The sequence below is a fragment of the Musa acuminata genome, chromosome BXJ1-5 (genome assembly GCF_036884655.1).
Source record: "Musa acuminata AAA Group cultivar baxijiao chromosome BXJ1-5, Cavendish_Baxijiao_AAA, whole genome shotgun sequence".
In the NCBI taxonomy this organism is placed as follows: Eukaryota; Viridiplantae; Streptophyta; class Magnoliopsida; order Zingiberales; family Musaceae; genus Musa; species Musa acuminata.
Genome location: NC_088331.1, coordinates 14,299,502 through 14,311,223, shown reverse-complemented (window position 1 = coordinate 14,311,223; position 11,722 = coordinate 14,299,502). Strand labels below are relative to the sequence as shown.

General features: G+C 39.4%; 1 protein-coding gene across 2 annotated transcripts; it reads right to left on the bottom strand.

Annotated features, from left to right (window-relative positions):
- Positions 1 to 5,903: 5,903 nt before the first annotated feature.
- On the bottom strand, positions 5,904 to 8,542 carry LOC135673849 (myb family transcription factor MOF1-like). 2 transcript variants are annotated; one of them, XM_065183214.1, is made up of 6 exons: positions 8,115 to 8,542; positions 7,953 to 8,029; positions 7,833 to 7,869; positions 7,323 to 7,467; positions 6,927 to 7,173; positions 5,904 to 6,376 (listed from the first exon to the last, which is right to left on the bottom strand). In XM_065183214.1, the coding sequence occupies exons 1-6, from the start codon at positions 8,239 to 8,241 to the stop codon at positions 6,077 to 6,079; spliced, it is 933 nt and encodes a 310-aa protein (XP_065039286.1). In that variant the 5' UTR covers positions 8,242 to 8,542; the 3' UTR covers positions 5,904 to 6,076. The 2 variants fall into 2 exon arrangements, with proteins under 2 accessions (XP_065039286.1, XP_065039287.1); XM_065183215.1 differs by having other exon boundaries at positions 7,323 to 7,464; positions 8,115 to 8,392.
- Between the last annotated feature and the right edge of the window lie 3,180 nt (positions 8,543 to 11,722).

Sequence of the window (11,722 nt, the reverse complement as noted above, 5' to 3'; positions counted from 1 at the left end):
GTTTTAATCCGTTTGAGAGTTAACTCCGCTCTGATACCAATTGTTAGGATCAAGAGCACTAAGAGGGGGGGGGGGGGGGGGGGGTGAATTAGTGCAGTGGAAAACCTTCTACGATTAAAATAAAACTGCGTTCGTTCGATAAAAGTGATTTCAGTAAGAAAGATGATTCGTAAATCACTTTAACTTTTGATTAAGCGAGATGCAGCAAAGATATAAATGCAGTTTACAGTTATGGTTCAAATCAGATAGTAGGCGCAAACTGAAATATGATATTCGTACGAAAAAACTGATTTACGTCTAAACGCCGATTCGAAAAATGCAAAGCTTGAAACCCAATCGTATATGCGCAAAAAGCAGTAAGCTTTTGAGGAGGTTTGCAGTAAAGATAATATGCTCAAAGTAAATGCAAACCGAGATTTAGAGTGGTTTGGTCAATCTTGACCTACATCCACTTTTGGCTTCCTCCACCGACGAGGTCACTGACGTCCACTAGAGGTCTTCCTTCAATAGGCGAAGGCCAACCACCTTTTTACAGTTTCACTCCTTTTGACGGGCTTAGGAGACAACCCTTACAGAATTTTCTCTCCTCTCTTTAAAGATCAGAACTTGGAAGAAAAGAGGGAGAAGAACTTTTGGCCTTTACAATAATTTTGAGCTCTAAAAATCACAGAATAAGATCAGGATTTCGGTGTGTTTTGAGTGCCCTTTCAGTGCTGAAAGGGTGGGGTATTTATAGGTCCCAACCCAGTTTGAATACCGAGCTCAAAATTATCAATTCCCGGAATTCCGGGATCTGGCGGTTGCACCGCCTAACTGAGGCAGTTGCACCACCTGGCAGAGCTCGAAGACTGAGCCTCTGGGCGGTGCCACCTCCTGTCAGGGGTGGTTGCACCTCCTGCCAGAGCTCGAAGACCGAGCTCAAGCGGTGCCACCGCATGACTGAGGCGGTTGCACCTCCTGCCAGAGCTTGAAAACCGAGCTCAAGTTGTGCCACCTCCTATCAGGGGCGGTTGCACTGCCTAGTCTCGCTCAGAGACTGAGCCCAGGCGGTGCCACCGCCTGGCTGGGGCGGTTCAACCGCCTGATAGAAATCAGGGTCCGAATGGGTTGATCCATTCGGCCCAATTTGGGTTTTTCAAGGGCCCAATTGCCCCAAGATTAAGTTAATGAGATCACCTCCCGTTTCCAACTTAATCATTGTGCTAACTACAATATTTTCTAAGACATTTACTGCAACTTGCTCCGGTGCGTCAATCGCTTCTTCCGACGAGCTTCCGATGAACTTCCGTCGATCATCCGATGAACCCTCGGTGATGCTCCTGCGGACTTCCAGCAAACTCCTGGACTTGCGACGATCCACTTGGCGAGTTTCGACGAGCTTCTTTGGCAAGCTCATGGACTTCTCGGATTTGTTCCCGCAGAACCTCCGACAACTGTCCGAACTTCCATCGAACTCTCGAACTCCCAACGTGATCATTGTCTTGACTCCGGCGCAACTCCTGCTGCATATCTTACTTTCATCGTAGTTAATCCTGCACACTTATCTTAACATATAGATTAGATAACAACTGACAATTGACTTCCACATCAAAATCCGAGATTCAACAATGAAGACTTGGTGTGGGAGAATGAAACTAGTTTCAACTATATGTCAATGCTTTCATTCGACAAAGCCAACTAGTTAAGGTATGTGTGATGATGACTTAAGATATTATATATCACATAATGAGAAACACTAGAGTCAACAATTTAATTACTTGGATGAGTAGTCGGAATAATCATAATATATACTTGAGGCTAGTTGGGTGCATGCTTTGGTTGAGATCGATCAACTTTTGTAATATGTATAATTTTGTCATAAAACTAGTAATGACTTTTTTTAATTATTTTTATTGTGATGGTAAAACTGTTGATAGTTGTAATGATTAGTATTAAAATTATTTCTTGAGTTATTTAGATTGAAGTTACTATCATGGTTGGAGAGTTGATAGTGTAATAGAGAATGATAACTCTATGTGTTACCTATATTGTAGGAGGTATCTTGTTTGACCATTTATTGAAGTTTCTATTATTTTGATTACGCTTGTCTTTAGATTTGTAATTGAATTGAGTTGTGATATTTGGTCTCGTCTTCACTTTTCTTGTTTCAGATACGTTTCATGATTAATCAACTTATCATACAGTCTTCAAATAATATTAGTGAGTCATGTGCTTGAATTATTATTGTTGGTTTCTTATATTTGTCTCCTAGGCTATTAGGCGTATGAATAATAACTTCTTCGTCACTCGAAAGGTGATATATTAAGGCCAAATCATCTACAATAAATTTAGATTTTACATATGATCAATAATAGTATTTTTCTCTTATGTTGTTTTCATCAAGTAAATAAAAGACTTAGTATACAAGTGCAAGAGCAATTAGTAAGAGCGGTTTGTAACATAGACCATGCTTTTGTTATAGTGTTTAATGAAGAGATTAGTAATGCTATAGAATTAGTGATTATAGCTCAAATAGCTCATAGAATAAGATAATCTTATCGTAACCATAACTTGTGATTAGGATTTGCCATTAGGATGGGTTCTCTTAGTATTTGGATCTTTTCTGGTAGACAACTAAGAAAGTTATCGATGTAGCCTAATAAATCATATCCAAATAGGTGATTAGTTAATTGTACTTGCTAAGATGCATAGTTGTTACATTTGGAGAGCTTGAAAGGGATTAAAGTTGCTACATTAATAGATATAAGTCTTATAGGTTGAGATGAACTATTATTTTCTAAGAAAATAATAATTGGAGTATTAGATATAAAGGTGAAAAATATACTGAGAAAATGTTGTGATCTAATAAGGAAATCCCAAACCAATTGATAATCTACTTTGGATGCACAAATGTATAGATATAATTTATTAGAGGAGATCAAATCTGAGAAGTGCACAAGAGAGGATCTGATTTGACAAAAGATATCAAATTTAAGGAATGCATAAAGGAGGATATGATCTAACAGAAGAGATTAGTTGTGAAACTATAAACAGTAGAGATCTAAGGAGTCACTGTTCCTAAATCTCCCTTGATCGTAAGTCGACAAGCATTGTCAATGATTATGATTGTTGGAGGTGTATTAGTTAGTAGAGTCACCATTTCGGGAGTGGCAAGATCAACCTATGAAGAGTCATCATTTCGGGAGTGGTTAATTATCTGATCTGGGATGTACATAAGAGGGTGATCTCTTCCCCCCCCCTCCCCCCCGCCCCCTTCCCGAGTCCTTCTCTCAATCCCTAATGAGTTTGGTTGTTGACGAGAATGGGACAAGGACACCGACAAAAATGCTAGGTAGTGGTGCCTATTTAGGAGACAAACACTCACCAAGCAAAACTAAACAAACTAGAGAAGCAAGTCGATCGCTAAAGGAAGCTGATTAGATTAACAAGGTGGAGTAGATTTGATGTAGAAAAGATGACATTAGGAGATCGGTAGAGAGGAGTTGCATGTCTTCATCTTTGGTGCAATATTAGAAACCATGAAGAATTTAAAAAAAATTTAAAAAATTTAAAAATCCATGAAGAATCGAGAACTATAAATTAATAACAGGGAGAGTGAGTAAGAGTGAGCTTTGCTTGAAGCAAAAGGGCTATGATACCATAAAGAATTAAAAAAAAATATTATGGAAATGATATTATTATTAATTAAGATAATATGTATTTGTATAGGTTTTAAGGAAAAGATTCTTCTCAATCATATACTCAAATCATATACTCAAATATATGATTAATCCTCAAATCATAGATTGATTAAAAATTAAAGCACATAAAAAATATAAAATTATCATCTCATACGTACCTGCCTCTATCATGATTATCTTATTGATTTAGAGTTGAAGGAAGCAACTTATTTGGTAGAAAGAGATGAAGAAGTGATTGTGATGGGCAAGAACAAAACTCAGGTCATTTGAACCTTTTGAACCTTTCTTTCATGTTCTTTGACTGCAGATTTGTCTCTCTTTTGACGAAAACATGGTTTGATTGCTGATCACAATTATATTTTGCTCCAGCAGACGTCATCTAGAGAGAACTTCTGCTATCACTGGGGTTCTCACTGATAATTGAGATATGGAGTCATTTCTGTGGGGTATTGGCCTGGAAATCCTGAGATATGTCATATTGCAGATAATTGTGATGTGTTTCTTTTTATGAGAATTTAAATCTTTGATGAGAAGCAGAAACAACCAACAAGGGCACTGCAAAAAATGTAAACATGTTTCAGGAACAAGCTTCAGTGGAGTCAGTTGTAGACTATTCTTGTTTCTGCTGCTGCCTCTTTCTGATTTAGTTGAATGATATCATAGAATATATCACTTCCACAGTGAACAGGAAATCAAAGAAAGAAAATGACAATGTTCCTTGTGTTTTCTTTCTAAAAAGAACATAAAGAAAATGGTGTTATGATGACTGTTGCAGCAAACAATTCTGTGAATATAAAATGCCTCGAGTATATGCTTTTGCTATTCCAATGGTTAAGTTTTCAGGATAAGTATCAAGAAAAACATGTCGACACGATGTTACGTTAATTACTTATCTTATGGAATCCAACTATCCTTACATGCTTAAATTTGATTGTATATATTGAGTATGATCATAACCCCTATTTTAAATAAGATATATCATTATATTCAATAAGTTTGAGGATATCGTATTTGATTTTTCTCAATACGGCTAGTTCTAAAACAACAAGAGCTTACAATTTGTGTTGAAAGCATATTCAACAAGGCTCTTCTAATAATGTTCGTCTTAAAATTGGTTTGAAATACGATGAATCAATATTTTATAGAACAAATAAAGTGTTTGTTCATGCTCAAAGTTCATACCTCTTTTTATAATAATATGCCTTTACCATATATGATTAGGAAAAAAAAATTGAATCTGACTTGTTAAAGAAATATTTCATATTCAGATTTTTTTTATGCTGACATCATACCAGTGGTATCACCTTCAAACAATACTCATTAATGTCTTGATCTGTAGTTTGCTTACCTGCAATTTTTTTTTCAAGCATTTTTAGACTCTCAAGTTATTCAAATGGTAGAGGAGATATGTCTAAATCCAGTTCATAATTCTCAGGTAGATGTGTCTCAATGAGCTACCTGTTTTGAGGGGTTCCACAAGGATCGTTTATGGTTGGGGTGTCTACTTCCACTTAAATTGCTAGCATGAAAGAAAGGGGTTCCAATAGTTGGCTCTCTTTCTTTCTCTGTTGTGTAGTATTCTTCCACAGTTCAAGGATCTTCATCACTGTTACTTCCCTAGCTAGCTCCTTCAAAGTGTTTCACTGTCTCTATTTATTGTTGTGTTGATGATACCCATGAATTGTATTTTGTGTACACTGAAAGTTCTGATCCATAACATATTTATGAGTCCTGACAAGAGTTCCAAAACTTGGGAATCACAGCAGGGCTCCTACTCTGATCTTGCAAAGGTTCTTAACTTTCTCACACTGCCATGGGATCTGTTCATTTTCCCCTTGGTACTGAGTCCTACAATAAGAATAATGGCTGTCTCCCACACCAAGTACAATGAAGTGTACCGAAGTTTTTACCCACTAAACTTTGCTGGCCATGCTTGAATATAACTCAGGGTGGTCAGGTAATTTCCCTGTAGGATTTGACACAGTAAAACCACTGTAAATTATGGTGGTTGATGGTTTGTAGAAAGCTTTTCCATGACAACAGACAATTACAGTGTTATGTGGAGACCGTCTTGTATCCAAACTCACCTTCTCTAGCTTCCATCTGTGAAGAGACAATCTATGCTTTCCTTGTTTTCACTCACCTGATGATTTCTGTGCAGTGAGCAGAACCTAATGTTATCTATACATGATATGCACAATAAATGTCACCGTAACAACATAATTCAGAATCACAAAGATTTTTCTGCAGTGACACATCAGAGGTACTCTATATTACAGATGAAAACAAGTCTTTAGCTCATCTAAATCAGTAACTTTCTGCCAAGGCCATCAACAATAAGAGTGGCCAAGGAAAGAAGATGACTCACAAGAAATAGAAATTAAGAAATAATGTATTTAAGAGCCACAGATAGACATGGAGAGATCCAGATTAACTCTGTGAGTGACAGAGTAGCTCGAGTGACGACCATTGAAGTTTCTCCCTAGTGCACAGCATCCTCCATCGGATGATGAATTGTTGCTTTGAGATGGATGCAACGACAAGGACAGGGACAAAGAACAATCATTGGTTTCCTCACTCTCCGCGAACTCATTGTTAAGCGGTGGGGATTTGTGTGACAGACATCCATTCTCGTATATCTCTATGGGCATCAACTCTTTTGCGGATGTGAGATACTGGTCACTCCAGACAGTAGCCTGCAAGGACCAAAGCTGCAACATCATATGATTTCTTCATCTGATTTAGATCATGCACAATAGTCATAGCCTTGTACCAAGTTTAACACTGAACAACTACTAGCCACACTCATTCTTACTTAACCCAGATGTTTTCTGTGCTTTGCTTCGAAGTTTTTGATACCTGATTGCATGTCTACCACACAAAATGAAGCACTATTCAATTACCACCACCTTTCAATAATTTCAGTATTCAGTACTCCAATGAAGGACTTCTCAGTTAAAAGATTAATATGCATTCAGTCGAATTTTCACCTGTACCTGTTTGTCTTTGTCCTATTGAATCACATGGATGTGTTTGGAAAAGCAAAATGAATGTTTAGCACACTAGGATGCAATAGGGTGGTTCAGCTTTCCAATCAAAAGACTTGAGGGAGAAAGATGAGGAACAAAGTAGCCATGCATGTTCCCTGCAATCTATGGCTGTTGATCAAGTAGATAACTGGAAGAGAGGAACAAAGCTGGCAAAAACCAAGGGAGAAAGATAGAAACACAGTCTCTTTTGTTTTACCTTAAAAGGGTCAGATTCTTCCACCATGCATCCAGGAACTCTGAGCTTTGAAGAGTGATCAGCTGCCAAGTCCTCAGTCTGCTGACCCTCCTTCCTTTGCCAGCTAAAACCCTCCTCCTTTATTCGCCTATCCACAGCCAAGGCTTGCATGTAATTGTCAATCCAGTACTGGGAGGTGACTGCCTCACAGATTTGCTGGCTGCATTGCACACTCTTCTTGGAGCTGGGTTGTGCATCCAACCTGGCCCTGTTAATACAATAAACAAAAGAATGGGGAGAGGATTAGCAAAAGGTGAGGGAAAAGGGTGCCCAGAAGAGACTTTGGATGTTGTCTTTATGTGCTGCTAACATGACTGATACTGCTTTAAGCTGGGATAAAGCTGGTAGCTTGCCAACCTTTTCAGAGAGGGAAGAGGAGAGTACAAGAACTGCGACTGGAACTCCTTAGTGGGCTTCCAAGCGTGGCAAGAACCAACATCGTCTTGCTCATCAGGACCTTCATCATTGCTTTGGCATGAGTGCTTTCTTTCATGCAGCTCTGCTGGTGACAAGCAGATAAGAAGGGGCATTAGAGTCTCCTTTAGATCATATCCTTCTTTCACTTTATCCAACCAAACAGTCAACACAATGAACAGGCAAAAGTTGATGGAGAAGTTGATTCATGTGAAACAAAGGAAAAAAAAAAAAGACAGAAAAAAGAAACTAGAATTGCTGCTCAACCACGCCTTCTCCATCACATTATGCAAAGAAGGGAAACTTTCCCATGGGATCAATGCAAGTGTGTCTTCCTTATCTCAGAGACTCATACTCTTTGTGATTATGAGTTACTGAGAACCGGAAAGTAGCTAATCACAGCTTCATGATCGAAGTAAAAGAACAAACAGTGAGCAGAAACTATGTCCATACCTTGTTTGCCCAAGTCATTCCTCATGCTTCTGTACATCTGATTAAAGCCGCACCAACCGTTGATCAGCAGCATGAAGAAAAATAAACAAGAAAAAAATGAAGCCTTAATTAAACGAAAACCTGGAGATGGCTCTTAACATGGGATATGGTTAGTCCTCTGACATCCATCAACTGAAGCACAAGCTTCGGCGTGGCCTCTGAGTGCAGCAGTATCAGAAAGTGTAACAAAGCATGAGCAATGGTATAATCCGGGAAGTAAACAGGGGAGAAGCAGATACATACTGTCTTGGCCTCCAAGCTTTTCTATGGCATGAACAAAGCAGAGGTGGAGCTCAGGGGTCCATCTCAACCGAGGAACCTTGGATCTAACATACTGTCTCACAGCTCCATTCCTCCCACAATTCCCCATCTCGTGTAGACTTCAATCGAGAAGAACTATGCGTCTCCTACAAAATAAACTGCGAGGGAAGAACCAAACCGAGCTCTTTGGCTTCCTGATCACCGATCTCAATCCAGTGTTGTTTCCGACCGAAGATGCTCTCTTTCTCTCTTAACCTTCTTTGTGTGGTACTCTAGAGATAAATGCCTCTCAGGTTGCCTTGCACCATCTAACACGGCACTTCTTTGAGCTTCCTGAGCTACATGAGACCTCTAAATATCGTTGGGTCTGTCGAGGATTAGCACAACACTCAGTGTGGAAAGCCACGGATCACGAGAACGATTCACTATTGAGAGGAGGATTTAATGACCCTAGAGAGAGAGAGAGAGAGAGAGAGAGAGAGAGAAGAGAGAGAGAGAGAGAGTAAGATTAGAGATGAAGAGAGACAGGGAAAAAACAAAGTCCTCCTGCTGGCCTTTCTCGCCTACACTCCATTCCTCTACCTGAAAAGAGAGGAATTCGCATGTCATCACCTTCTCCGAATTATTACAGTTGGGCAGAGCTTTTGACTCGCCACACCATGGCTATATACTCGAGAGAAGGTTATGATCACAGGAAGGAGAGCACAGGATATGGTAACCATTCTCCTGCCTCACTCTTTAACCTCTTCGTGAGCTACCATATCATTAATATGAATCGGAAACTCCATTCCCTTCCTCTTGTGAACATGTGCAATATGCTCACCATTTTTCATGTTGAACGGGTCAAAAATCACATGCTTTGCAATCCCCTCTTCCCTTTCTTCTCTCACCAATATTTTCTCCCTCCTTTTCTTGTCCAAAAGTCAACTGTGTGTGCAGTCTGTCTGAGACCTAATGGACAGTCCTCAGTCCGCAATATACAAACACTTGGTGTAGTGTTTCTAGTGGGAGTTGGCCTTTTCAAATCAATCAGCAGCAGTGCCAACCATTTCAAATAGGATGTGGGAGAGCTCATGGAACAGCAGTGACTGCGATGCATGCATAGGGGGAGAAGAGGGCTGTGGAGACAAGTTTCCAAGGAAGAGAGAATAATAATAAGCAAACAAGAAAAAGTGTGTTCATGGTTTGGTGGTAGAATACTGAAAGCTTCTCTACCTGGTTCTGAAAATTCCTCCTGCCCCCATGCAGAATTTGGCAGACCTAATAAAGGGATGGTGGAACTTGTGTGAGGGCCCTTGGACTTTGTGGCCCTCGATGGCTTCTAGTGGGAAGCAAAGGAAGGAAAAGTAAACTAGCATCATAATAAAGAGTTGGACCAACTTTATTTTAGAGATCACAAGCTTACAACTAGATGACAGGTGCTGCTACTTGCCATTGGCTCCCAAAAAGTGCTCAAATGAAGGAGAGGACAGGTTTGTCCCAGTGCAGAAAAAATAAAAACAATATATAAACTTAACATATTTGCCTGTTCAGAAAAAGATAATGAAGTTTCTAAATCATAATTAGGCTGCCACGTGTACTCTGCAATTAGGAAATTTAGGATATATCAGCTTACAAAATTAATCAATTTTTTAGAAGCTCTTTGTCTTTTTTCATATAAGCCAGTACTATGATATTTTTTAGGGCATTGTACTCGGAACTAGTGTGAGGATATATTGCTTTCAACTCGATTTGACAATCTCTACAAATAATGCGAGAGTCTTTCTTGTGTCATCCTTTGCTGTACAGACATGGAAAAAGATGATAATATTAGAATAAGAGGTATCTGAATCCAAGTGTACTCCTATTTATATGCACCTGTAAACCATGACAAGACAAATAACATTTTGTTGGCCTACTATATATTCTCATATTTACCATGAAAAAAAATGGAGCAAAAAAGCACAGTATTATACTCCATTAAAAACTCATCACTCTTTTCTGAATTGGAGTTTCACATTCAAATTCTGATACGAACAATTTCTCTCGAGTTATTTGATGTTGAACTATAGGGAGATGAGATCTTATCATTTCGATAGAGATTGAGATATGCGAATTAAATGGTCATGAATCCTTGCTTCATTTCGATCATAACTAGTTAGCTTCTTAACTTCAAAAAATGATCGATGTTTCATAGAATAAATTGAAAGGGAAGCTCCTGCAGAAGGCGGATGAGGAAATAATGAAGTGTGTTATGTCATCTCGTCTTGTTCACTGCCCACGGCCTAACAAGCTGTGGAGGAGAAGCTTTATAGGACTGTAGTACCCACCTCGTGCTCTTTCCGAGACCCTACCAAATCTGCTTTGCAGCTGCACAAGCAAGTCTATGCCATAGGCGAACCAGCTTAGAGACCGTAACGACGAGTTGTTACGCCATCACCTCATGCAGAAGACCATACGAAGAGTTCCAATGGCGAGACACATGGTATGGTGATATCAGTATTTAAGACTCGTAGTCTCTATTTGATGATCCATGGTAATGATTAAAAGAAGGTAAACTGAGATGGAAAACCCTAGATATATTCTTATACAACTTTGCATTCAAGAAGACCTGGAGGTTGCCTAGGAAGCTTTAAATTCGACTGTAGACTTGTTCCATAAGAAAGGGTGTACACGTTTATCCACAGCAGTGAGCTACCGAGGAATGACACACTCAATAGCAGCTGCTACTAGTTCTAGTAGCCACTGAAAGAAGCTTCAGGTAAAAGTTACGAGTAAAAGGAACATTTTCTACTCCCAATTAACTATATCTCTAACTCAGTAAGCATTTGATTTGTTTAAGCATCTTAGCTTCATTTAGTGAGAGAGAGAGAGAGAGAGAGCGAGAGAGAAAAGGGTGGCAGAAGGAATGATGGGAATTGCTGCAGATGGAATGATGGTGGCGAGGACGGCAGAGCGATCCAAATTTGCGAGCAATTATTTCCTGTCCTCTCCGGACAAGTTCCACAGAAAGAGAGAAGAAGGAAACAAAGAGGGCAACAGTAGGCCGCAGGGACGCCGGGATTTCACTTCTAAGTGTGCAGCAGCGGGAGTGCATGAGAAGACTCCCAGCAACCGCATTCAATGGCTCCTCGATATGCTTCGCCTTTGACTCCCTCCCTCCTTCCACACTCCCCCCCCTTTCCTCTTCCGAGTTCTCCCCTTCCTACATCGTTCTCTGCATTGCTCGGGTGGTGTTGGTGGGTTATCATTACGGTGATGCAGTGAGGTTGACTACGTAAAGCTGTCGTGTCTCGTACATGTATCCTGTCATGTAAGATGCCATTGTTTCAGTTCTCATCTTCAGATGGAGCTTTCAGGACATTAATTGTATAAATAATATCTTTAAAAACATTTAAAATGCATCTTAACCTTAAATCACAAAAAAAAAAAAGTCTTTCCCAGATATAAAAAGGACAGTAAATGAGTAGAGTTGATATTATCCGACATACTTTGGGCCCATCAACAATATTAGGTCAAATTCGACATGATTAATACACTGTGATGGTCGATAATGGTTGTTGGACATTTAAATGTGCATGAATAGATATGTCTTGCCGATGATAGAATCC

What these genes read in the sequence shown, in the direction of transcription:
- LOC135673849 (XM_065183214.1), bottom strand. Translation starts at nt 8,241, where the DNA reads ATGGGGAATTGTGGGAGGAATGGAGCTGTGAGACAGTATGTTAGATCC. An exon ending in CCTCTTCCCTCTCTGAAAAG is followed by an intron (nt 7,174 to 7,322) that starts GTTGGCAAGCTA and finishes TTGTATTAACAG; the next exon opens with GGCCAGGTTGGATGCACAAC. An exon ending in AAGAATCTGACCCTTTTAAG is followed by an intron (nt 6,377 to 6,926) that starts GTAAAACAAAAG and finishes TGGTCCTTGCAG; the next exon opens with GCTACTGTCTGGAGTGACCA.